Raw genomic sequence first — 27,906 nt, forward strand, 5'->3', positions numbered from 1 at the left:
TGCATGATCGATCGACCTCATTCGATGATTGATGATATGATGGACAGATAACAACGAATCGTACCACAAAATCCTGAAAGAAAAACCATCGATTTCGTCGTTCTCAGGGAAGGACACGAAGTGGTTTTACGAATTTCAACATCTCATATACTTTGTAGTGCTGGAATTCGGTAAGTTGCGTTAGGATATGCCTGCAATCAATCTGTTCTGTAGCAAATGTAGCACTCAGTCAGGTACTGTACCGGTACCGTAATTTTGGTTGTTGCGAAACCTTCGAGCATAGTACCGTACACGTACACGGCAGTCGTCAGTCAGCAGCCCTTGCGAAACGCGTAATGCCAGGCCTACTTACATACGGTATACCGTACCGTACTTGGCCTTTTCATCCGTGCCGTGGTCATGCATAGCCAGGGCTGGAGGCTTCATTTCAATGTTACATAGTAAAAATCATTTACTAACATATGCTTACTCTCAACGAAGCCAGTTAAACCTTCCCATTCATCTGCAGAGCTTACGCATTATGCGTGAGACTCAAGCATTTTGGACTCTTGTTCATCCCCTCAAATCTCTGTCTCACGCAACTATCACAGCCTATCCCCATATACATTGTACACAATGTCTGTGATCTCACTCAGATTCACAGAAAATCTCACGCATAGCTGGTATTTGAACTTGGCATCTCTGCATCTGCATGTAGGGCCCCCCAACCTGAAACTTTCACTTATCCAGGTGGCTTATGAGAGTAAAAATCATTACGGTACTGAGTCGTAGGCTTACTCTCAATAAAGCCAGGTCTAGTTTCTCATTTACCCACACGAAGGAAGCCAAAACCTGAAACGAGATGTCTACTTTCCTTCTAGCTTCTAAAAGGTCTAGCCAGTAGAGGCGCACGGCCAATATTGGAGACTGTCTCCAATGTGGGAGATTATCTCCAATATCAGAGACTTTTGTGAAGAATTTGGGTAGGCCTATCCAATTTTCAGAGACAGTCTCCAGTTTTGGAGTCCAATTTCCTTTGTTTACATTAGCTGCAAAAGGATTACCTTGGCGGCAAATAAAAACATGATAAGCAGATTCCTCATGAAAAATTACCCCTTTTCACCATCTACTTTTGTTTTGATAAGGATTTTTGTTGTCAATCACACACAAAACAAATGGGCTTCTGACCTCAGTGAGTCAAAATTTTGGGTGGAAAAAATCTTGCTTTTGTTGGTGTTTCTTTTGTCCTTTCGCAAAGCAAGTCTCCAATGTGGGATATTGTCTCCCTTATTGGAGAGAGTCTCCCAAATTGGCCGTGCGCCTCTACTGCTAGCCTAAGTACATGAGATAAAACTTCATTTCCAACATTTCTATGCTCTCGTTGTTAATTTTGAACAAGAATTCATAAAAAAGTGAGGCCAAATTCGCTATTGTCACGCATGACCGCTCAATAACGAAGCATAACCAGCGGGATATCGGCGTTCAGTGAAGTGGCGTGTTATGGGTATTTCAGCTGAATGCGAGAGAGGGGCGGGGATTAGGGATGGGGGGGGGTGAAGGGCACTAAAAATATACAAAATTGGCGGGTTAACAATAAAATACTATGTGCATTGTATTTTCATTTTGTGTTTTCTGTACGATACATGCTAGGTAGATCTATTCCTCATTCATTCCTTCCATCCAATTCATTTATCATACTGTGCATTTCATTTCATGTTATATTACATAATACTGTTTTACTAACCTTATTATCTCTGTCCTCGATGGGGATCGAACTCGAACCTTTTGGTCTGCAGTCCAGCATCGTAGTCAGCACGCCACATGAGATGAGCTGAAAGCTGAAACTGGTCTAGCGCTCAAGTCGTACGGAGGTTCACCGGCGGCAGTTATATCAGGCCAGGGAATCAACAATCAGTGATTTAATTAATTAGAAAATATATATATTTAAGGATCCAAGGGCTATAGATAATGGTAACAATAATTTCAAACAGGATTTTGTTAATTTTTTCACTTCGTTTATATCGCTATGTATTTTAACACCATGTGCGTTCACTATTGAGTCACCTGAAATAACACCTGAAACATTTCTCTGTTTAGGCAACAGGGGGCCTAAACATGGAACAAAAAACTCACGCAACTAGTTTGCACTTGATGTTCGTAGTCGGCGTGTAGGCCCGAAATGTTGATTTTACATATATATAGATTTCCTGTTTTTCATTCTAAACTCCCAAGTTATCCCCTCTACAGCAAACCTCATGTCGCTATCGGTCCGCTAATATACGATCTTCTCGGATATTTTCAAACAAATCTGGCATTTTGGTAGGCACGGCAAAATTGAAAAAAAAATATACACAAGAAATTGTAAAGTCGCGTTTCCATTATTAAGATCCTTCCCTGTTTAAAGTACACAACCGAAGAATCAAAAGTATTTTATAATGACTTTTTGTGGTCATCATTGGAAAGGGGAAGTATTACTAATCAGATATATAACTTCACTTTTTAAAATAGTGATTAGAGTTTGCAGAAATCAGCTCTCAAACATGACTTATTTTCATGGCATATTTCTGCCTTCGTCCGTCCTCTGACGATCTCCAGCTGAGTGACGTCAGACCAAGAGCAGTGAGCAGCTGAGCTGACAGCAGCCCATTGAAGACGATCTTTCCAATCAGCATTTTTGTCTCACCTGCGAAGCAAAGTGAGACTATAGGCGCCGCTTTTCCGACGGCGGCGGCGGCGTCAACATCAAATCTTAACCTGAGGTTAAGTTTTTGAAATGACGTCATAACTTAGAAAGTATATGGACCTAGTTAATAAAACTTGGCCATAAGGTTAATCAAGTATTACTGAACATCCTATTAGAGTTTCATGTCACATGACCAAGGTCAAAGGTCATTTAGGGTCAATGAACTTAGACCATGTTGGAGGAATCAACATCAAAATCTTAACCTGAGGTTAAGTTGTTGAAATGTCATCATAACTTAGAAAATATATGGACCTAGTTCATGAAACTTGGACATAAGGTTAATAAAGTATCACTGAACATCCTGCATGAGTTTCACGTCACATGACCAAGGTCAAAGGTCATTTAGGGTCAATGAACTTTGGCCGAATTGGAGATATCTGTTGAATTCCCATCATAACTTTGAAAGTTTATGGATCTGATTCATGAAACTTGGACATAATAGTAATCATGCATCACTGAACATTTTGTGCAAGTTTCAGGTCTCATGATTAAGTTCAAAGGTCATTTAGGGTCAATGAACTTTGGCCGAATCGGGGTATCTGTTGAATTACCATCATAACTTTGAAAGTTTATTGGTCTAGTTCATTAAACTTGGACATTAGAGTAATCAAGTATCACTGAACATCCTGTGCACATTTCAGGTCACATGACCAAGGTCAAAGGTCAATGAACTTTGGCCGAATTGGGTGTATTTGTTGAATTACCATCATAACTTTGAAAGTTTATGGATCTGATTCATGAAACTTGTACATAAGAGTAATCAAGTATCACTGAACATCCTGTGCGAGTTTCAGGTCACATGATCAAGGTCAAAGGTCATGTAAGGTCAATGAACTTTGGCCATGTTGGGTTTTTTTGTTGAATAACCATCATATCTCTGTAAGTTTATTGGTCTAGTTCATAAAAAGTGGACATAAGAGTAACCACGTATCACTGAACATCTTGTGCGAGTTAGAGTAGTATTCAAAGTCAGCACTGCTGCTATATTGAACCGCGTGATGCAGGTGAGACGGCCAGAGGCATTCCACTTGTTTGAAAATGCAGCGGCTTGGCGATAGTAAATAGTAAGGTAAATTTTCAGATTTTTCAGCTATTTTTTTGAAACCCCACTCACAGGCCTGAGTGTGGTACATGGTATGCTCAATAATTAAGATTCCTAATTTGCTTCATAAATTTTTTTGAAATAATATCATACACTTTAGTTTATATTTTACTGTCGTTGTGTTGTCTATAAAGGATTTCATTGATTCCTCAAAAATTGAATATTCTTAAACAATTTTTTGTACTAGTGATGGTTCTGATTTTAATGTTATTGATAGAATTCATTCATTATTTGTATAGAACCTAAGTTACACTTTTATCTTTTTGTATACATTGTTATTCTATTTTAACAGGACCATGTTGAAAAACGGTCAATCTGAGCGTGTTATCCTGTATAAATATATTTAAATAAATTTGTTATATTTGTTTATAGTCTTCATTCTTTATGATGTACATGTATATTGCTTTATTACGTGTCCCTGTGTTTTTTTTTATTTCTTTCTTCATCTGCTCATGATTTTATTTCTTCATGAACTTTCACTTTATGCTCTATTTTTATGTTGTTTCTCAATGTTCCTCCTTCGCGTTATTGCTTTATTCAGTAAAATTATTAAATATAGGGCATCTTCTTATGTCCAACATTTTGGGGCCCATTTTTGTGTATCTTATCTACTCTTCCATCGTCACCCTGTCATAAATGGATTTTGTCTATGTTAGCTTATTCATTTTATTTTCCTCAAGAAAGAGCAAGGTGAACTTTAATGATACAGATGTATATTCCAAAGGTGATTATCTACAGATTATTATACGGAATAAAGGAAAGAGATGTTTAATCGCAATTTGAATTTTTTGATGGGCAAATTGATTAAGGTGCTAGTATAAAGTCAAACTTCACTAAATCCGCGGGATAAATCTTATAGAGAAAACTTGGTGAGCAAAGGGACGAATCAACCAAGATTCTAATAATTACTATCGACCGGAGGGCGGGAATAGTGGTGTTCTGAGTTTGAAATGTCTGGCAATGTTTGAAATCTCTGGCAACAAAAATGAGCGAAGAAGGAAAAGTAAGGCAACAAAAATGGGGGGCATATTATGGTGTTAAGTATAAAAACTTCAACAAAATACGTCAAAAACGATATAGTAAAGTTTAAACGCAATTATTGATTTTTTTGTTTATTCATTCTTTTTTTTTTTGGGGGGGGGTCATAATTATTAAGGTGCTAATAAGGAATGACAAACTTCACCAAAATACAGAACAAAGTAAAGAAAGGTGCTAGTATAGAGTGAAAAATTTCATGAAAATACGGAATAAAGCAATAAAGAAGAGTTGTTGGGCATATTAAGGTGCTAGTATAGAGTGATGAACAAGCCAAGATCCTAATAATTCGTGTTGGCCCGTAGGGCGGGAAAAGGGGTATTCTTTTGGGGGTATATAAGCAGCGGACAGGGGGTTTGAAATGTGTGAGGGGGGAATGAGCGAAAAGAGAAAAGTAGGAAAAGCAAATTTTATTAAAAATTCTTTTGGGCATATTAAGGTGCTAGTATAGAGTGACAAATTTCATGAAAATATGGAATAAAGCAATAAAGAAAAGTTGTTGGGCATATTAAGGTGCTACATATAGTATATAGAGTGATGAACAAGCCAAGATTGTAATAATTTGTGTTGGCCCAGAGGGCGGGAAAAGGGGTATTCTTTTGGGGGTATATAAGCAGCGGACAGGGGGATTGAAATGTCTGAGGGGGATAGAGCGAAAAGGGAAAAGTATGGAATAAAGCAATATAGAAGATTAGTTGGGCATATTAAGGTGCTAGTATAGAGTGATGAACAAGCCAAGATTGTAATAATTCGTGTTGGCCCGGAGGGCGGGAAAAGGGGTTTTCTTTTGGGGGTATATAAGCGGCGGACAGGGGGATTGAAATGTCTGAGGGGGGATAGAGCGCAAAGAGAAAAGTAGAAAAAGCGAAATTTATTAAAATTACTTTGGGCATATTAAGGTGCTAGTATGGAGTGATGAACATGCTAAAATTGTAATAATTCGTGTTGGCCCGGAGGGCGAGAAAAGTGTTACTCTTTTGGGGATATATAAGCAGCGGACAGGGGGATTGAAATGTCTGTGGATGGATAGAGCCAAATGAGAAAAGCAGAATTTAAAAGACTTTATTAAAAATTCTATTGGGCATATTAAGGTGCTAGTATAGAGTGAAAAATTTCATGAAAATACGGAATAAAGCAATAAAGAAGAGTTGTTGGGCATATTAAGGTGCTAGTATAGAGTGATGAACAAGCCAAGATCCTAATAATTCGTGTTGGCCCGTAGGGCGGGAAAAGGGGTATTCTTTTGGGGGTATATAAGCAGCGGACAGGGGGTTTGAAATGTGTGAGGGGGGAATGAGCGAAAAGAGAAAAGTAGGAAAAGCAAATTTTATTAAAAATTCTTTTGGGCATATTAAGGTGCTAGTATAGAGTGACAAATTTCATGAAAATATGGAATAAAGCAATAAAGAAAAGTTGTTGGGCATATTAAGGTGCTACATGTAGTATATAGAGTGATGAACAAGCCAAGATTGTAATAATTTGTGTTGGCCCAGAGGGCGGGAAAAGGGGTATTCTTTTGGGGGTATATAAGCAGCGGACAGGGGGATTGAAATGTCTGAGGGGGATAGAGCGAAAAGGGAAAAGTATGGAATAAAGCAATATAGAAGATTAGTTGGGCATATGAAGGTGCTAGTATAGAGTGATGAACAAGCCAAGATTGTAATAATTCGTGTTGGCCCGGAGGGCTGGAAAAGGGGTTTTCTTTTGGGGGTATATAGGCAGCGGACAGGGGGATTGAAATGTCTGAGGAGGGAATGAGCAAAAAGAGAAAAGTAGGAAAAGCATATTTTATCAAAATTCTTTGGGGCATATTAAGGTGCTTAGAGTGACAAACTTCATGAAAATACGGAATAAAGCAATATAGAAGAGTTGTTGGGCATATTAAGGTGCTAGTAAAGAATGATGAACAAGCCAAGATCCTAATAATTCATGTTGGCCCGGAGGGCGGGAAAACTTGGGGGTATATAAGCAGCGGACAGGGGGTTTGAAATGTCTGAGGGGGATAGAGTGAAAAGAGAAAAGTAGGAAAAGCAAAATTAAAAAAAAATCTTTTTGGGCATATTAAGGTGCTAGTATAGAGTGACAAACTTCATGAAAGTATGGAATAAAGCAATATAGAAGATTAGTTAGGCATATGAAGGTGCTAGTATAGAGTGATGAACAAGCCAAGATTGTAATAATTCGTGTTGGCCCGGAGGGCTGGAAAAGGGGTTTTCTTTTGGGGGTATATAAGCAGCGGACAGGGGGATTGAAATGTCTGAGGGGGATAGAGCGAAAAGAGAAAATTAGGAAAAGCATATTTTATTAAAAAATTTTTTGGGCATATTAAGGTGCTAGTAGAGTGATAAATTTCATGGAATTCGCAATAAAAGTGAATGACGACATTTACTGTGCTATCACAAAAAAGAACAGAAACACTTCACATCCCCGTATACCCTTAAAAAAAGGAGCACTGATGAGGAATCGAACACACTCTTGCTGCTGACACGCTCTCAGAACACACATTGACTTGGTACTGGTAGCGGGCTACTGCACTGGGCTACGCTACATCACACAATACCCAATGTCAAATAAAGAATCTTATATAATGCGCAAAGCTTTACGAACAAAAAAAAATCCGGGACGGGTGCAAAATGCACACATTATGAACTGTGTGTGTTCATATGCGTGTGTTTTGCGCCCATCCCGGATTTTTACTTAGATGAGCGGTATTAATGGCGTCTGGGCATATTAACTAATATGGCCAAAAGTGAGAAAAATATTGTGAAAAGACGGAAGAGACTTGCCCGATGTTTACGCCACCATCTTGTTTCCTATTGTTCTTCGCCAACGTTACAGACGCGTGCGTTGGGTAATTTTGGCGAAGAACAATAAGAAACAAGATGGCGACATAAACATCGGGCAAGTCTCTTCCGTCTTTTCACAATATTTTTTATGAATTCTTGTTCAAAAATAACAACGAGAGCGTAGAAATGTCGGAAATGAAGTTTTATCTCATGTACATAATTTAGGGCTAGATCTTTTAGAAGGAAAGTAGAAATCTTGGGGATGAAAGTTTCAGGTTTTCGATTAAATTTTCGATATCCTGGCCAATCAATGCGAGCGACAAGTTCTGAACACACGCACATCTACAAGCGCTTGTAATCGACGTGCGTGTGTTTGGAACTTTGATTCACCAGGATATTGAAAATTCTAATTGGAAAGCCTTGATAAAAGCACAGCTCATTGAACGTAGACAGCAGCAACACACGGCCGCTATTTTGTCATCTCCGGCAGAAGAATTGAAAAAATAAGGAATAAATCATTAAACATATTTTCAATATTGTATTGCATTTGTATAGTATCAATAGAAAAATTAGAGTCTAATAAAAATAGTGGGCGTTCGTTCAAGATGATATAATGTCATTTAGAATATAAAAAAAAATAATCTATAAACCTGGTCTCCCGAATTGGAAGAAATGATTACACATGCAGGCTCGCATTAACACACTACAGTCGGTGAATGGGAATGATAGTGAAATGTCAGAAATGGTTGAATACCGTAAATCCCCAGAAACGACGGTTATTCCTGCCTAGGCTCTAGTGCGAGGCTCTACATGTAGCTAGAGCCTAGGCTAGCAGCCCTAGGCTCTAGTAGATCTAAAATCTAGATCTAGTTTTATTCAGGTCTAGAGTCTAACGTTAAGTGCTAGCCTCATGCAGATTGCCCGGGGGGGGGGGTGTAGCCAGGAAGCTTATAGAGAGTAAAAATCATTTACTGACATATGCTTACTCTCAACGAAGAAAAATATTCCTTCACATTCATTTGCACGCTCAGGTTTTGGGGCCGTGCGTGCAGATGAATGGGAAAGAATACCTGGGGTGGTATTCTGGAACTTTGTCATAACTTTTGTCATAAATTTTGTCATTTCTCTCTGAGATATGACACCGCTATGATTGTCACAAATTGGTATTCTGAACATTGTCTTTTCCCTGTCATATCTCTCAAAATTCCCACCCATCTTTTCGGAAGCGAACCAATCAAAATCACCGTTAGTTCCCAGTTGGAGCCCTTCTAGCCAATAGGAAAGCCCCGTGGTAGGTAGGGTGTATCCCCAAAACAGTTGCTGGCATCGCGCAACTACGCGTATATTGATGCGCTTAATTACAAAGAGAGACAGGGAGCTGTGAAGGATTTTAGAGGAGAAGTAGAAAGTAAGGAAAACAGAGAAAAAAAGGAGGAATAAATATGTAGGGCCAAACTAATTGTAGCATGAAAAAATGATTTTGAAAATTGTCATGGAAGATGAGTGAAACTAATACCACAATCTAATCTAAATAATATAATTATTTGCTTGACATTCAGTTGGCAGGGTATCGGGATATTTGGTACTAAAAGATATGACAAAATTTATGACTGCTACCCCCCTGTCATAACTTTTGTCATATCTTTTGCTTGTATAAAACGATTACGCGCATTTAAAGCCCGTATTTTTGGTGCGCGCTAAAGAGAAGAGACAAAATTTATGACAATTTTTGTGACAAAAGTTATGACATCCACCAGAATACCGATTTTGTCATATCTCTGAGATAAGATAAAATATGGAGAAAAGACAATGTTCAGAATACCGCCCCTGGCTTCGTTGAGAGTAAGCATATGTTAGTAAATGATTTTTGTCTCACCTGCGAAGCAAAGTGAGACTATAGGCGCCGCTTTTCCGACGGCGGCGGCGGCGTCAACATCAAATCTTAACCTGAGGTTAAGTTTTTGAATTGACGTCATAACTTAGAAAGTATATGGATCTAGTTAATAAAACTTGGCCATAAGGTTAATCAAGTATTACTGAACATCCTAGTAGAGTTTCATGTCACATGACCAAGGTCAAAGGTCATTTAGGGTCAATGAACTTAGACCATGTTGGAGGAATCAACATCGAAATCTTAACCTGAGGTTAAGTTTTTGAAATGTCATCATAACTTAAAAAAAATATATGGACCTAGTTCATGAAACTTGGACATAAGGTTAATCAAGTATCACTGAACATCCTGCATGAGTTTCACGTCACATGACCAAGGTCAAAGGTCATATAGGGTCAATGAACTTTGGCTGAATTGGGGATATCTGTTGAATTCCCATCATAACTTTGAAAGTTTATGGATCTGATTCATGAAACTTGGACATAATAGTAATCAAGCATCACTGAAAATTTCGTGCAAGTTTCAGGTCTCATGATTCAGGTCAAAGGTCATTTAGGGTCAATGAACTTTGGCGGAATCGGGGGTATCTGTTGAATTACCATCATAACTTTGAAAGTTTATTGGTCTAGTTCATTAAACTTGGACATTAGAGTAATCAAGTATCACTGAACATCCTGTGTGCATTTCAGGTCACATGACCAAGGTCAAAGGTCAATGAACTTTGGCCGAATTGGGTGTATCTGTTGAATTACCATCATAACTTTGAAAGTTTATGGATCTGATTCATGAAACTTGTACATAAGAGTAATCAAGTATCACTGAACATCCTGTTCGAGTTTCAGGTCACATGATCAAGGGTCATGTAAGGTCAATGAACTTTGGTCATGTTGAATAACCATCATAACTCTGTAAGTTTATTGGTCTAGTTCATAAAAAGTGGACATAAGTGTAACCATGTATCACTGAACATCTTGTGCGAGTTAGAGTAGTATTCAAAGTCAGCACTGCTGCTATATTGTACCGCGTGATGCAGGTGAGACGGCCAGAGGCATTCCACTTGTTACTCTCTAGAAGCTTCCTGGCTAGGGGGGAGTCAAATTCTAAAAATTCTCAAATTATTTCCAAACACCCCCTAAACTAACCCAGGGAGCTCTGGCTGACTCGTCCGTGTAATACTAACAAAGTTAGTCAAACAAATACTCTCCAAAATGGGTTAGAATTAGGTTGCAATTGCACTCCAAATAAAAGGGAAAAATAAATTATGCTCTTTCCTCGATTATATGGATGAAGGTCTATTGTGACACAGAATCGTGACATGAAACTGAACTGAATTCATTACCAAATAATGTCAAAATCCATTGATACAGGGTAAATTGTCATATAAACTTCATTGGTAAAAGGACTCCACAGAAGTAGCAAGTACTCTGTACTGCTTTGTGGGACGTGGAGCCCCTATCCTACAATATTACATTGAAAAAAGGAAAAGTTAGACATCTATGTTGCGTTCTTTGGTATCGATCGGCCATTTTGTTTTCAATTTTGACAGGAGAACGAACGAGACACAACTGTTCCTTTTTTATGAGGGTCCAGTTTGTGCCTTGATGTCAGAATTCTGTGTCATGAAAGACCTCCATATAATCAAGGTGAGTGCATAATTTATTTTTTCCCCTTCTAGTTGGAGTACTATTGAAACCCCGTTCTACCCCATTTTGGAGAGTATATGTTTGACGAATATTACATGGACGAGTCCTGGGCTCCGGCCCGCTTCACAGGAGCTCCCTGGGTTACCCCTAAACGAGTGTTTCTCTGTATGCAAAAAAAAACCCTGAACAAATTTTTTGTGAGCTTCATCAACATATTTTGGCCCCTAAACTAGTTTTCGACAGAATATTACCCCAAAACTAGACGGCTGGCAGCCGTCTGTTTCGAAGAGTTTAAATTTATTTTTTTTTTTAAATAATTTTCTCCTTGACACGGACGGCTCGCGATCATGCAGCCGCCATTAGAGGATAAACAATGCAAAATCCCTCTGATGGGGTTCATCAATATTTGTCTTTATTTCATAGAATTATATGAAAAGAACTGGACCAGAATAAAGATTATTATTCCGTTTTGGCCTGAAATGCACCAAAACGGAAATTTAAAAGGACAAAAACAGTGACTTTAGCTGTCGCGCAACTCCCACTTTGCTGGTTTATCCAAATTTAATACATAATCATTTTGCCATTGAGTCCCTGAACAGATCGAGTTAGAACTTCGGTCTCTGTAATTGGTGAGTTGAGCCAACGGAGTTCAGTGGAACAACCAATATAACACCGAAGCTGTTGGACTACCCCTAACAAGTTTTGTCTTGCTAAACTTTTGAATATAGACAAAACTACATGTATATTCATGGGTATACTTGCATAACCCCCCCCCCCCCAGTGCAGCTAGGGTTAAAATGCCACAATCGGGAAGAACCTGAACACTTTTCAGAAACGAGGAGGAAAAAGCTCCGGGGAAATGCTTGGGGAAAAAATATACCCTTAACACGTGAGGCTAGTCTTAGAAAAAAACATACCTTAAAGTAGAACTATATTGAAAAATCGTAAAAATGTAGAATCATATATCAAATTAAAGGAGAATATAAGGAGAACACGATAGTGCACATAATTTATCATGGAGATCGATGAAACTCAGTTCATTGATAGTTTAAAGTTCTCTCTCTGAATGCTTCAAACACGCAGAATTTTTTTTTTTGACGTCACTGTACGAGAGGCCTGATTGTCTCTCCCGCGTGAAGCTCCACTTGCATGCAAAACCTGTTGCAAGGGTACATTTTCTCCACATTGTCACTGAATACTCCGGTGAATACTTCGACCCCGAAATGAAAGAAAACCCAGAATTTTATCTAGATTTGGATTTTCAAATTGATGATTTTGAAGATGAAGTGAACAACAAAGTGACGTAGTTGTAGGTAAATTGGGGGAATTACGCCGATAATGATGAGTCAGACAATTAAACTTGCAACACGATCATATGCTGATTCGCTACCAACTCATGCAGCGATATAGCTGCTACAAGTGCTAGCTACACTGCGCCGGCCAAATTGAATTCATGAAAATGAATAACCACATCCAGACAGTGTTACCACTTTCAAAATAAGAAGGAAAATAATGATATAACTGTACTTACAAACAAGTGAATATAATCCGAACCCCGGGGTCCGAACCGGAAGGCAAATCAACTCAACGAATAGCAGCAGACGATATGCACCAACGATAAACTTCATGTGGCTGGGATAGATTGTCACTCGTTCTGTTAGATGTAATTTTTATCTCATTAATTAACACAGGGACTCAGTTTTATAATTATGAGGGGAGCAATAAATAGCTCTCCTAGATTATTTAAGGAGAGCGGTAGAGGAGCACTGGCACTGCAAAAAACTCTTCTTCAACTAGACAGGAATAACCGTCGTTTCTGGGGATTTATTCAACAATTTCTGACATTTTACTGTAATCCCCATTCACCGACTGTAAAGTGTCCATGTGGGCTCCCATTCATTATAACCCCAGCACCTTTGTCCGACCAGAGTCCAAAGTTTGAGGTTCTTTTACACATCGAGGTTACAATCTAATTCTTAATATTTAAATATTCAATTTTACAAAAATTTAAAGGATATAGATGAAAATACATGAAAATTATACTTTACCGATGTTTAGTTGGGTACGACACAGGAAAACAGGTCAAAATGGCAGCCAAACTATGAAATATTTACAAACGAACGCGGAGAGGGCGTCAACAATGTACGAATGTGATATCGATATTGCATTCCACCAGCACACCTACAAGGCAATAATACGATACGATACACTCACGAAGACAAACGATAATAGTTATAATCGCGATATATCGAGACATTAACGATAATGACGTCATTCAAGATGGCAACTTGCAAGATAAGCCGTCAGGTCAGGAGAAAATGGCTTAGATGACAGATTTTTCAATCATCCAGTGGATTTTTTTATCAATAAATCCGGTCCAAGGTATGCAATTACTTAAATTATTTGTATTTCCCTGAATTTCATCGTTAAATTTCGCTCAAAAAACAGTTTTAAATCGCGATCTATAAAACGTTAGTTCACTATACGTTGTCTGTAGCCATGGACCCCCAACCACTTCAGTCTGTATGGTGAGTGGAGCCAACGCAGTTCAGCGGAACAACCAAAATACAGAGACTGAAGCTTTTGGTCTATTCTTCAACATACAAGGGGAGCTTTTTGTCCAATTAACAAAACAAATGGAGGAAATGTATGTACCATAAAGTTACAATCAACAACCAAAGGAAGTATTTGTAATTGTTTTACAATGTTTTGTAATTAGATTGTGTGTTATCAAAACCTGTTTGAATTAGGTTTTGACTTTGGCTTAAAGTTAGGTCACTAACAATTTTTTTTTTCAGGGGCTCCATTTTAATTTTTTTTGGCAAATTTCGGGGGCTACTTTTTGCATTTCGGGGGCTCTTTTTAAATGCTACTTTTTTAAATTTTGAGGAATACCTGTTCACTTATTAATGAATTGTTAGTTTTTGTTCAATATTGTATGATTTTTTAAGTTATTTTTCATGCTTAGAATTTTGGATGTGGGTGTGTGTGGGTGAGTGCGTGTGTGTGTGTGACTGTAAGTTGGACTTTGATATACCTGTTCACTTATTAATGAATTATTACTTTTTGTTTAATATTGTATGATTTTTAAAGTTATTTTTCATGCTTAGAATCTTGGATGTGGGTGTGTGGGTGAGTGCGTGTGTGACTGTGAGTTGGACTTGGATATAAATGAATTCAATATCTAATTTCTACTCCATCTATTCCAGTACAATACCCTGTACTCAACCATGTACATGTAATAGAGGCCCACATCCCCTAACTTTTCCTGAAGTTCTTAATTGAATTGAAAACGCAGATCTCCATGAAAATTTCATTTCTCTATTGGGGAGTCTAAATTTGGTGAGAATGTATTCATTAAGAACTTGAATATACATGACAATGAAGAAATCATCAAACTTTATTGGCAGTTTTGAATAATATTCATGAAATGTAAACTGTCTGAAACAGAAAATCACCATCATTGAGGCCTTTACTGAGTGAATTGTCCCCCAGAGCTCTGGCAGAGACAGGGCTCTAACTGGCTAGCTAGTAAAAGCGCCAATGCGTGAGCCAGCCGCCAGCCTTGTAAAATAGATGGAGCTTTGTTTGATGATTTATTGTCTATAATACCTCATCCCCTAGAAAAAGAAAATAAATGATTTTTTAGTTATAATTAATAAATAAGGTAACTTATTATGGAAGTTAATTAGCCGTTTTGAAAAGCAAAGCCGAATGACAACTCACCAATGCTAGGTTACAAGTCTCAGGGATTTATTTCCTGTGTAATTCGAATTATTTAATCACAGAATCGTGATATCTGTAGGGGAAACATGTGCATTCGAAATTGCACATGGTGGTAGTCATAATGGACCCCTATACATGCATGTTTCCCGACCATTGCATTGATTTTTTTTTCCGTACTTGGTACCATGTGTATGGAAATACGTGGTACAGAAAAAATAACGCAACGTCAGAATTTGAAACTGCGCTACTCGCTATTTTTAAGGATTATTCATGACTTTGAGTGTTGGATTTTGGATGATTTTTGAATGGTAAGCGGAGCTCGACTCTCGAGCATATTGGGTTGTTATTTACTCGGCAATAAGCATGATTTTGGGTGATTTCGAGGGCGACTTTAGTCATTTCCGCGCATGCAGGTCAACGATCGCGAGGCGCGCTATTAATCGCGCTACCAAAAATGGATTAAGGCGCGCATGTAGCGCGCGATCGCTCTCGCGCGCCTTAAAATCGAATCCCTGGTAACATCCCGTATTATTTTTTGAATTACAATAAAACCTTTTTTGAAGGAAAACGTTGAGGTGAATTAAAATTAGATATAAAATATCATCGCCATCATGCGTAGCATAATTATGTGATCGTAAACAAACCATCACAACACATGCCGTATAGCTTGCTCGCCTTGGCTGATAGAGTAGATCTATGCACGTGTTGCACAGCTCTCAATCAGCAAGGCGAGCAAGGAAGAAATACCGGTACATGTGTTGGAGATGGTTTGATTGCCATGCATGACATACAAGCTACGCATGTTGGGGATGATCTTTTACATGTAATTTAAACCTCAACGTTTTTCTTCAAAAAAGGTTTTGTCGTAATTTAATATATAATACGAGATGTTACTATATTTTTATATAGATAAATAATTCCCGAGTTTCGTAATTTTGTCAAATTAATGAGATAAAAATGACATCTAACAGAACTAGTGACAATCTATCCCAGCCACATGAAGTTTATCGTCGGTGCATATCGTCTGCTGCTGTTCGTTGAGTTGATTTGCCTTCAGGTTCGGATTATATTCACTTGTTTGTAAGTACAGTTATATCATTATTTCCCTTCTTATTTTGAAAGAGGTAACACTGTCTGGATGTGGTTATTCATTTTCATGTATTCAATTTGGCCCGCGTGGTGTAGCTAGCACTTGTAGCAGCTAGCTGCATGACTTGGTAGCAAGTTGAATTGTCCTACTCATCATCGGCGTTCTTCCCCCAATTTACCTCCAACTACGTCACTTTGTTGTTCACTTCATCATCATTCTCTTCATCTTCAAAATCATCAATTTGAAAATCCAAATCTAGATAAAATTCTGGGTTTTCTTTCATTTCGTGATCGAAGTATTCAGTAACGGTATGGAGAAAACGTGCCCACGGAACAGGTTTTGCATGCAAGTGGAGCTTCACGTGGGAGAGCCAATCACGTACGCCTCTCAGTCGTTCGTAACTTTACAAACAGCTTTATGAAACACCCACAATGTCAAGGTCAGGAGGAGATAATGTGAGATATGTAAAATAAAGGGGAAAATCTGAAAATTTGTGTACAAAACAAATGGGAGAGTTGTCCACAAAATCACCCATTTTGAAGCTTGTTTGCCAATGTTAGAATCCCCATAGAAAGTACAAAAAGACTTTTTTAACGTCCATAACTTGTTTTAAATTGTTCCTCACATTTTACTCTGTCCAAAAAGATTGATTCTCTTCTTGGGTTTTGGTTTCCTTTAACGAGTACACGTGCGGCCCAAGGTCAAAGCTGAAAAACACCTTTTTAAATGTTTTTGGGTCATGCGTGTGTACAGCAATATATTTGACTGCCCCCCCCCTTCCCCACCGGGCATATTGTAGTTTAACACTGGCCGACTTCGAGCAAATTTCCCCACCAGAATGCAGAAATTGCCATTTCATGAGCTTTTTAAAAGGGAGAGAATAGATCATGCTGGTGCAAATTTATTATTTTTTTACTACCATCATTTCTAAACATATTTTCAAAGGTATCCAATGATTTTCTTTCTTTACTACATGTATAATTTGCATTAACTAATACGATGACCTAAATATTTATGAGTATTACAAATATTAAGGTTAAATTAAATCTATGTAATTCTAAAAATGGCCAGGAATGTAGTAAACAAGAGATGTAGTCTTGTTGGGAGTTTCATTATGAACGAACAAATAAAAGAAATTATATAGAGTCAAGGAGATAATCAGGAAAAATTATTCAGATATGACGATGTTACTCATTTGATGTGGACATGATTTGAGGGTGTCCACCATCTTGTCTCAAATTAAAAAAGTTTACTTACATGTATAATCGATACTTTTAGTTAATTCTGATCTACAATCATACATGTATCTAGTTGGCAAGATTATTGAATTCTTATTACTCATAATACTGCAAAATAAAGCAAGAAGTTTTCTTACCTTTTTACCATGGTTCACCTTTGTTAGGATGTTATTCTGAATCACAAAGACCTGTCCAGTACTGTCTCCAGTGACATCCAAATTGTAAAAACCTTTTCTGAATTCAGATCAGTTGCAAACTTCCCTGTTTACAGAAAGTTGAGTATTAATTTGTAATGATTTGTCATGTATTTGGAGTTTTAATATTAGTTTTGCTTCGGTCTGACATTATATTGATACATATACATGTTCCATTTTTTTTCAAATAGCACATACATGTTACTGAAATGTCTTAACTGTTTATTTTTGTTTTAATAAATTTTTAAATAAATTTCTTCTACATGTTTTTTTGTAAATTCATGACTATTATAGTGATAATTTTTTTTATTCCTTGAAAGTGTTGTAATAAATTGTATTTTTATTCCAGTATTTCTAAATGCACAGTGCTACAGTTTTTCATCCACAATGTGAAAATACATGTACATACATTGTCGTACCGTAATTTTTTAGAACACCTTTGAAGGTTATAGAGTGTTCTGTATTACAAGGTTATTGTGACAATGCCATATGCGTGAAAAAAAAATCAATATTTGTAGTGCTATAGCAAATTTAATAGAAAAAAATGCAAGAAAACAATTATTATTAATGCTGCCATACATTTCACTTGAATTTGTGTCTATAATACATGTAAGTGTTGCATTACATGTATTTGTAACTGGTATTGCATTTTCTTCATTTTGTAAATTTTTAGAAACGCATGTAGAGATCTAACTTAGTTCATTAAAAACAAGTTACATTGATAATCTGTACACAGCTGCAAGTACAGTATATGAGATATGAAAGTCAAACTTAAAATTTCATGATGTGTGTTGTGCTCTTAAAATGGCCTGTCATACAGGACACATACTTCTGGAATAAGTTTTCATATTTGAATTTCCTGTTGATTGCTACAGCTATTGAGTACAGGCCACAAAAAAAGTTCCTGTTTCCTCTGAATTCTGCTGATCATGTCTGCTGAAGCGTACGTTTGTTTTGTGCTTTGTCATTGACACATTGTGAAGTTTAGATTAAATGCAATGTAGAAACCAATGAATAAACAGGAGTGGTCCCTTTTCATAATGACTGATAAAGTACACGTTTACATGTGCCTGTGGACTTCCCAATCTTTCAAATGACCTGATTTTATTAGGTTACTTCCTTGTGATATTCCCAAGTGATATCAGTACAGTTAATGAATTATCATAGCACCATCATGAAATGACTGCAATATACTTGAAGTCTTATGAATTCTTCCTGCATTATAAATAGTCACCAAATTCAAAGATTGCACACATAACTTCAACTTTTATGTACATGTATTGTTTTCATTTATTTGGATTGATCCATTCAAAATGGATTTATATATGTAAAAAAATGTTAAACATGAAATATAGGCGAGGTGCTAAATTGAATTCTTTTCTCCTCTGTGCTTGGACTCACTGTATACAAGATAAACCTTCCTTTGATGCAATGATAGTCACTGCCTTCTAATTTGATATTCTGGAGACAATTTAGCAACTTAGTTTGTCTCTTTCAAAATTATTACAAACCACATGAATGGGATCTGCACTGTAAGTTCTCCTGATTGATCTTTATTATTTCCTGAGCTTAGGATTCATCATTCAGTTGATTTATTTTTTTAATTTTGTCAATTCTCACTTACGATCCATAGTATCCTGTACATGTATGTCTTTAGAAAAATACTCTACCTACAAGTTTCTCATGATAATGAATGTTTGTGGTGTATGTACTTGTATACCTAGTTGTTGTGTGTCCGAACAGGATGTGTGTCTGGACAATCAATTTTAGAAATTCATTTGGAAAAATTTACAAAGTTTCATCAATTTTTAGTAAAAATGGTAGGAAATATTATAGAGAACAAAAGAAGATGATTACAACTATTGAATTCATATTTTTAGTGTAATCCAAAGACAAAAAAGAAGGCTTCAAAAATATAAAGTGTCCAGACACCCGACCCACCCATCCTACATTATGAAAGGTACAAATTCAGAACAATTTTCTTATTTTCATATTCTTATTTCTATGAATACAGACTCTAATCACTGCCAGGAAGTAAAGTAATGTCAAGCTGCATGAAGATCTCAGAAGACAATTGATGAACTAAATTTAACAGTCATGGCCCATATTGCCAGAATGAAATGTCCATTTTTGACCCGCCTACCAAGTGGGTTTGCGAAACGAGCAGGCAATGCCCTATTTTCTTATGCTGAGAAATGTCCAGTGATGAATCAGTTGCTCTCTCGTCATGCTTCCACTAATCAGCAGGATTCAGAAAATAAATCAGGTAAGAGTTTAACATAAATTCACAGTATTCTAAACTCCATACTGTTACTTAGTTTACTACATGCATGTACTGTATTAGATACAAAACCACTACATGGAGCATATTGATTGCGCAGTGCGCACAATGGTTGGTTCCTCCAAAGGACATGTATTCTTAACTGACAACTGTATATACATGTGTTACAAATGTTTTTATGTACATGGAATAAGCAGATTTTAATTATTATTTTAGGATTATTACATCTAGTATGAAGTAATTGATGATTTCACTTATTCTCCACTTCAAAGATCTTATACTGGATTATAGATTTCTCCTGTACATTAGCTCTATTTCACATGATCATATTTAAAGGTAGACTCTAATCTTCCCTCTTCAATCATTTACATTTGATTCCACAGATGAGACTGAAAAACCTTTAAGAAAGTGTCCCTTTTTAGCGCAGATGGAAAGTATGAAGAAATTAGCTCCTGTCATAGACACTGACATCATCTCAGAACACTCTGAGACCCCTCCAAAAGATATAGCTGTTGGTAAGTAAACACAAAATTTAAATTTAATCCCTTTTTCATTGATGTCGAATTGGATTGCTCTTTTTTTAAGAAAACTTTTTCACAAATTTATCCAATTGCTTATCCTTACTACTTAAAATTTAGAATGTAATTTGCTAAGCATTATTTGTAATTAAAATGCCAATGATGATAGAATGGTATAGACCTACTGTTTGTAGGTGTCTTAGTTTATCTATATTTAGAAAAATCTTAGCTGGTATGTGTGATATGTAGTCTGACCTTTGTACATGTAACTGAAGTCTCTAGAAAATTTAGGTAGGCTATGTGTGTTTAATATCATTTGTACTTTGTGTTTAATCCTTGTCTTTTCATGATCTATTATCCTTGTTCTATTTACTTAAAGTTACCCTAATACTCTGTGATTTTTTAATGATATTTTCAGTGTTACACTTTTTGCATTTTTTAATCATTTTTTTGTTGGGTGGACTTTTCTTATGATTTCATGAATAAAGTATGGTAGCATTATTGTATATAAAATGTAGTAAATACAATCACATATTGTATGTGTAGATTACGTCCCTCTCTACCATCATGCAAATTTTCTTCTAGAGTTTGCAATCCACGGCTGAGATCTAGAGGGGTGCCATAATCACAAAAAATAACATTTCTAGAGTGTTATTTAATGAATCAAAGCCAAAAATATGATTTTATGAATAAATTTGAATAATTAACTCATATAAAATATACAAATTTAGTCAATACAATTGCAGAGACTATATGTCATTCTCTACACCAACATGCAAATTTTGTTCTCAATTGACCGATCCATGGCTGAGATTTTGAGGGGGGCCGTAGCTTTAATGTTTTCAGCTCAATTTTTCTTTGTAAAGTTCTTTGTTTTTTCTTCAGATTACTTATTTATTTATTCAATTTTAAGATAAGTATTCATTCATTTTTTTTTTTGGGGGGGGGGGGGTTGGTGGTGGGTCATTCGTGTATTATAAAAATTGTTCAACTACTAAACTGATGTTTAATGTAAATTATGATATGTAACAATTGTTATCATGATGGATGCATGCTATCAGTGCAACCTTTGTACAGCAATCCAATGAAATCTCCAATTCAGTCGGATTTTAACCTTTATGTTCAAGTAAAAAATATTGGATTTTGTATTATTTACCCTAAGCAAATTGAATTCTTGTAAATTTACATTTCTTATGTTATAGGGTAATGTGATTTCACTAAGCAAGCAAGCAAATGTAAAGGGTCTATGAGTTTGATATTATAAAGATATATGTCTTTCTTCTCTGTCACAAGGTTGTGAAGAAAAGACTGCTTGCATGAGTGAATCCATATTTGTTTCACCAAAACAAGACACAAAGAAAAAACAACTCAAGAAGGAAAACTTTGCTTCAGGTATGTTTTTATTTCTTTTTCATCAACTTGTGTTTATTTAAAAAAGATTGATGCTTTTATATGATTTATGCAGTGTATAATATATGCAATATTTAAACCCCTATTTGTATGCAATAGCAATCACATTGGTTTCTTTCTTTTAATTTTTTTTTCTTCTTGACTTTTTAAGGGATTTTGAAAACAAATTGTCAATGCTTGATTCATTTTAAATAAATGTACTCACTTTTGTGTGTCTCCATTATTATACAATGTACAATATATTTCTTATATGCTTTGTACAATGGATTTTCCTAACCCTATACTATTGCTAACCCTGTACTATTTCACACATGCCAAATAATTGTGTACTATAGGTGGGTTAGCCCACTTTGCAAAACACTGTTGTTAAAACACTTTGTAAAAAGAAAGTGGGCTAAGCTTAACTATAGGTGGGGTTCTATGGCAATTTAGGCCCACTTACATGTATAGTACAGGTTAAGAAAAATTTCATGAGTGTAAAAATCAATAACAGTGACTACACCTCATGTAGAAAAATTATATTATACATGTACTTCAAGTATAAGAATTTTTATCAGTCATTTTTTGTGTAGATATATTCCAGAAATATTGACAATATATATGCAGTAATAATGCTTGAACAAGACAGTCATAAAGCTTGATTTGTATTTGTTTTTTTTTTTTACAGAGAATGGGCATTTCAGCTACAACAGGTACTTTAAGAACTTAGTGGACAACAAGAAATCCGACCACACATACCGTGTATTTAAGAGAGTTAATCGTGAAGCTGATAACTTTCCTTATGCCTATGACTTCTCTGGAGATCGTCATGTCAATACTGAAGGGCTTCCAGTCACAGTCTGGTGCAGTAACGACTATCTGGGGATGAGTCGTCATCCAAAGGTCAAGCAGGCTGTTGTGTGAGTCTTCTACTTTACTTGAAATTAAGTAAATGCAAAGCACGTCGCATCTGAGGGAGACATTTTTAGAGGCTGACATGCTACAGCATCTGAAGTGTTATATTTTGATAGAATTCATTGAATATAACATCTTATCCAATATAGGTTTAATACTGGGTGTACCAGGTTTCCATACGCAAAATATTAATGTGGGTTTATTTTAAAGCTATGTGATTGCTTCTCATTAAAGTGTTAAATTAAGATGAAAATTAGCAATAATAATATAACAATAATAATAATGATAGTAATAAAATCATATTTATCAATGATAGTCACTTCAGTTCTAAAAACTGTTCTTAGCATTCCCTGCTCAACATGATAATGTTATTACATGTACCTCAACTTTAGCTGGTCTGCATGGCACTCAATCTTTTGTGAGTTTCTTCCTATGATTATTGAATTGTTTTTTCTGTAATTGCAGTGATGCATTAGCTAAGCATGGAACAGGTGCAGGAGGAACAAGAAATATAAGTGGGAACACCACCTACCACGAAGATCTAGAAGCAAGGGTAGCACTGCTACATCAGAAGGATGCTGGTCTTGTATTTACATCATGCTATGTAGCAAATGATTCAACTCTTTTCACATTGGCTAAGTTACTTCCAGGTTAGTAGCATTCTTTGCTAACATATCTTTCTAAGTCTTTACTGCACATATACTCTTTACTGTATTTTGTGGCTGTCTGTCTGTATAAGTATGAGATAAACATGTACTGGTAGTTTGTTTCAGACAATACATAATATATGTGGTTATTTTCATCATCTATTGTAAAATTTTCTTTTATAGGATGTGAGATTTATTCTGATGAAGGAAACCATGCCTCTATGATACAAGGTATACGAAACAGCCAAGCACCAAAGTTTATATTCCGGCATAATGACCCAACTCATCTTGAAGAAATGTTACGGAAAGCAGACCCTCTCACTCCTAAGATAGTTGCATTTGAGACAGTCCATTCTATGACAGGTAAATTATTTAAATTTCTAACACTCTTATTATTTTTATGTGGACTTATCAGAATGTTCATCGGTATTTAATAAGTTTAATTTTGTTTTCCTTTTTTTCATTGTTTGATTTATTTTCATGTTGACAATAGGGAATATTAAATTCAATTTTGGGATAATTGATTGTAGAAAACATGTGATTTTTTAACTTGGAAAGTATTCATGTAATTGCTGTAGTACTTATTATATTTGCCATAATAATACTGGTTACAGCACATCCAATTCTTTGTAGATGTGTCAGTATTGCCTCTTGATAGTGTTGTCATTTATTTGTATTTGATTGATTACAGGAGCTATATGTCCATTGAAAGAGATGTGTGATGTAGCTCATAAATATGGAGCCATCACATATGTTGATGAAGTGCACGCTGTAGGATTGTATGGTCGTCATGGTGCTGGTGTAGGGGAACGTGATGGCTGTATGGCAGATATGGACATTGTATCAGGAACTTTAGGTGAGATTTCAGTGATATCCAGTGGAACATTTTTGTCTTGCCTTCATAGCAGAATGAGACTTTTCTGACAGATTTTGACAGCGGCGGCATCAACATCAAATCAAATCTTTACCTTAAGGTTAAGTTTTTGCAATGTCATAATAACTTATGAAGTATATGTATCTAGTTCATGAAACTCGGACATAAGAGTTATTTATTAAGTATAACTGAACATCCTGCCTGAGATTGAGGTCACATTACCACGGTCTGAGGCAAGACTGTCAGAGGTGCTCCACTCGTTAGTTTATAGAAATACAACAAACTAGCTCTACAGTAAAATATGCTGGGATTGAGGTCAAAGTTGAATTTAAACCTCACCTATAAATGTCCATGACATATATGAAAATATTGATTAACTAAAGAGAAATTTCTTGTGTGTATAATCAACCTTAATACAAGAAGATTTTGGGTTGGACTTTTATAAGGTTGACTAAAATTTACATTCTTGTTTATATCTTTATTTCAGTCTAATATTTTTTAGTAAAAATTTGTTTCATAAAGCAGAAATATCCATATTTTTATTGATTAATGTTAATTACGTTTGTAACAGATGTTTTTCATGTCTCAGTATACAAAATGAAACAATAGTGATCATGTTGAACATTTGCATTTTACAATATTCATACTCGTTTTTTTTTTCCCAATCATTTATTAATCCTGTAGATATACAATTTTTTTGCCAGTTTTCAAAGCATTCATACCTTTTCATCTTGCCATTACATGTATATAGATTGAAAGAAAAGTTCTACAGGACTCCATGTTTTCTTTTCATGGGAATCTTACCAATTATTTTATTTCTATTGATCTACAGGGAAGGCATTTGGAATGATAGGAGGATATATAGTTGGTGATCATGATCTCGTGGATATGATACGTAGCTATGCTGCTGGATTTATCTTTACTACATCTCTACCCCCTATGGTCTTGGCTGGAGCTATTGCTTCTATAGATGTAAGTATGTTGCTAGGGTTACCATTTTCATGGGAATTACTTTTATAAGGAATGGTCTTCTTTTTACTTAACATATTAGCTCCAAAGACACAGGCTACAATCCTGGTATTTTATCTTAAAATTTCTCTACAGTCAATAATTCAGAGATTTAAAGATATTGAAAAAAATCATTTATTTGTTTATTTCTATTATATTGTATTTTAAAGTTTTTATTATCATTATTATTAGTGGAAGTACTTTTTTCTGGAAGGGGGGGGGAGGTTCGTTAACTCTTAGGTCCTGTAACACTAAAAGATAATGATTGAAACTGTAAGACTGGTGATCATGTAACACAAAGAGTACTAGTATTCAAAGAGTTATGATTGATTAGAATTTTTAGAAATATTAATCTCATGGCCCTTTGGAGTTTTATTAAGAGAGTTGGGGAAAAGGTAGATTTTGGATATTACTTACTAATAAATTAGCATTATCAATTAATAACAATTTGCTTGAAATTACTATATAATCTTGTAGATGATGTCCTACATGTAGGCAACCTATATGCCAATTTTCAGTGCGATCGCACAGTCGAATCCCCCCCCCCCCCCTCATTATGAGCTTTAGTGACTACCATTTGTACTTCTCAAACACAGAGAGTAAATAATATATTTAATACCATTCTTTGATCCAAACTAAGCATTGGCTAACTTTAACATACACTTTCATTTTTCGCTAGATGCTTGTTTTTATAAGGATGACACTTTGTGTATAATCCATCACTTTTGGTTGGGGCAGTAGGGGATGAAATTATATTTAAAGTTTTCAAGTATTGAGCTCATTAAATTCATCAAATGCTGAAGTTGATTGTATTGTTGTTTTACAGGTGTTGTCTAGTGAAGAAGGTATTGCTCTCCGTGCCAAACATCAGGATACTGTATCTCTGATGAGAGGCAAACTTATTGCTGCTGGTTTACCTGTAGTCCATTGCCCTAGTCATATCATTCCTATACATGTAAGTTGATAGAGAGAGCTTTGATGCTTCATTGCATAGGCTATTCTCTCACTTTAAAAAAAAAAATTTGTATCACATCAGGTTCAAATAAAATTCAAATTGATTTTTAACCAATCAAAAGCATGTATTTTGAATATGCGCCTGAATTTGGAGGTGCATTCAAATCCTTGTCTTTGTGCTACAGGGCCTTCGTCACACAGATGCACTAATGCAATATTATTTGTTTGTATCAAAGGTGTACCTTGATCATGTAATTTCAATTTTTTTATGCATATTAGCAATCTCTTAGTAATATTTTTTTTTCTTCAATTGAAATCATCCTCATCATCATATCTAAAATTTTCTGTCATATTTGGCTAAATTTTGAGGTAATTTTATATCAATTTTACAATTTATTTTATCCTCAATGGCAGCTCATGCATTAGAAATACCATATATTGTAATATTGATTGTGTATATTAGGGTCTGTGTATAATCTTCTAAAAAAACATATTCAAGAAGCCAAACTTCAGAACAAAAGCCAGACTTCAAAGCATATATATTAAAAGTGTGGAGCATTGTGGCCCAGTGGATTAGTCTTCTGACTTTGAAACAGAGGGTTGTGGGTTCGAATCCCAGCCATGGAGTAATTTCCTCTAGCAAGAAATTTATCCACTTTGTGCTGCACTCAACCCAGGTGAGATGAATGGGTGCCCAACAGGCTTAATTCCTTGAATGCATGAGAGCTGAAAGGCAGCTCAAGCTAAAGTCATGGGTAATAATAATAACAACGCACCTCGGAATAGAATATTTCTAGATAGATGGTGCTATTTAAATGCCTATTATTATTATTCAGAGACTAGACTCAGAAAGATGTATTTTCTTTTATGACCTAAGTGTATCAAAGTTCATCATATATTAATCATATTTAACTAATCAAATTTACCTTAAGCTGAATATAAAATCTTGATTTTTCATGTTGTATTATTAACAGTGATCTTGTGGTTGAGTTTGTACAAGATTTGTTTTCCTTTTTTGACTTATGATTAACCAACACTTTGTAAATCTTCTTTTCTAGGTTGGTAATCCACAAGCAAACACCAATATTGCAAATGAACTCCTTGAAGACCATAACATGTATGTTCAAGCCATCAACCAACCAACAGTTCCTTCTGGAGAGGAAAAGCTGAGAATTGCCCCATCTCCATATCATACCGCTGAAATGATGGACCAATTTGTTAGCTCCCTGTCAGAGGTATGGGCTAAGAGTGGTTTACGCTTCAATGCTCCTGTCTGCCCTAAAGAGTGTGAGTTCTGTAAGCAACCGAAGAAGTTTGAAGAGCTGTCTTCTCGTGAGAGAATCTTCGCTGAGCAGAGTTGTGGGTTACGTATGAGTCAGGGCATGTTCTGTAGCAAAGCTTAAATGTTGCTTAGATGATGATCTTCAGGTACTTGCCATTATCTCAGCTTTTTTAATGAAATATTATGATTTGAATATATGTAAACCTATCCATCCTTAACACTCATTTTATGTAATATTAAACTTTGAACCACCAATGTATTTACCTGTGAACTCACTGGTGGTCCACTGTAGAAAATTTTGAAAAATCTAGAGAGATTACTGATAAATGTCTTGTATGCAAAGCAAAAATATCATCTTGGCATATACTCACAAGCACATGTGAATATGCCAACACCTGTGTCCTGGCAAGAGACAAAACTATACATTTGACATTTACTGAGTGTTTCACTAGAACAACTTTAAACCATTACTAGTTGTGTTGTATTTCCAACTGGCATTGATGATCTCAGAGAAATGTGGCTTTGGCATTTTCACAACATTTTATCCTAGATTCCTTTTATGACATAGGATACACCCATGTTAATGGTCATTTATGTGAAAGGAATATAAT

At 35.9% G+C, this 27,906-nt stretch overlaps 1 protein-coding gene across 2 annotated transcripts; it reads left to right on the forward strand.

Annotated features, from left to right (window-relative positions):
• On the forward strand, positions 1 to 27,777 carry LOC121410189 (5-aminolevulinate synthase, erythroid-specific, mitochondrial-like). 2 transcript variants are annotated; one of them, XM_041602102.1, is made up of 12 exons: positions 1 to 170; positions 11,083 to 11,179; positions 19,442 to 19,693; positions 20,092 to 20,223; positions 21,520 to 21,618; positions 22,304 to 22,535; positions 22,996 to 23,180; positions 23,361 to 23,540; positions 23,869 to 24,033; positions 24,884 to 25,023; positions 25,886 to 26,014; positions 27,072 to 27,777. In XM_041602102.1, exons 3-12 carry the CDS (start codon positions 19,525 to 19,527, stop codon positions 27,414 to 27,416), a joined length of 1,776 nt encoding a protein of 591 aa, XP_041458036.1. In that variant the 5' UTR covers positions 1 to 170; positions 11,083 to 11,179; positions 19,442 to 19,524; the 3' UTR covers positions 27,417 to 27,777. The 2 variants fall into 2 exon arrangements, with proteins under 2 accessions (XP_041458036.1, XP_041458035.1); XM_041602101.1 differs by lacking the exon at positions 11,083 to 11,179.
• The last annotated feature ends 129 nt before the right edge of the window (positions 27,778 to 27,906 follow it).

Source organism: Lytechinus variegatus, chromosome 3 (genome assembly GCF_018143015.1).
Source record: "Lytechinus variegatus isolate NC3 chromosome 3, Lvar_3.0, whole genome shotgun sequence".
Taxonomy (NCBI): Eukaryota; Metazoa; Echinodermata; class Echinoidea; order Temnopleuroida; family Toxopneustidae; genus Lytechinus; species Lytechinus variegatus.

Bases quoted from the DNA above. Each gene is read 5' to 3' on its own strand.
- LOC121410189 (XM_041602102.1), top strand. From the start codon at position 19,525: ATGGCCCATATTGCCAGAATGAAATGTCCATTTTTGACCCGCCTACCA. The intron at 22,536-22,995 runs GTGAGTCTTCTA...CTGTAATTGCAG, and splicing joins AAGGTCAAGCAGGCTGTTGT to TGATGCATTAGCTAAGCATG. The intron at 24,034-24,883 runs GTGAGATTTCAG...ATTGATCTACAG, and splicing joins CATTGTATCAGGAACTTTAG to GGAAGGCATTTGGAATGATA.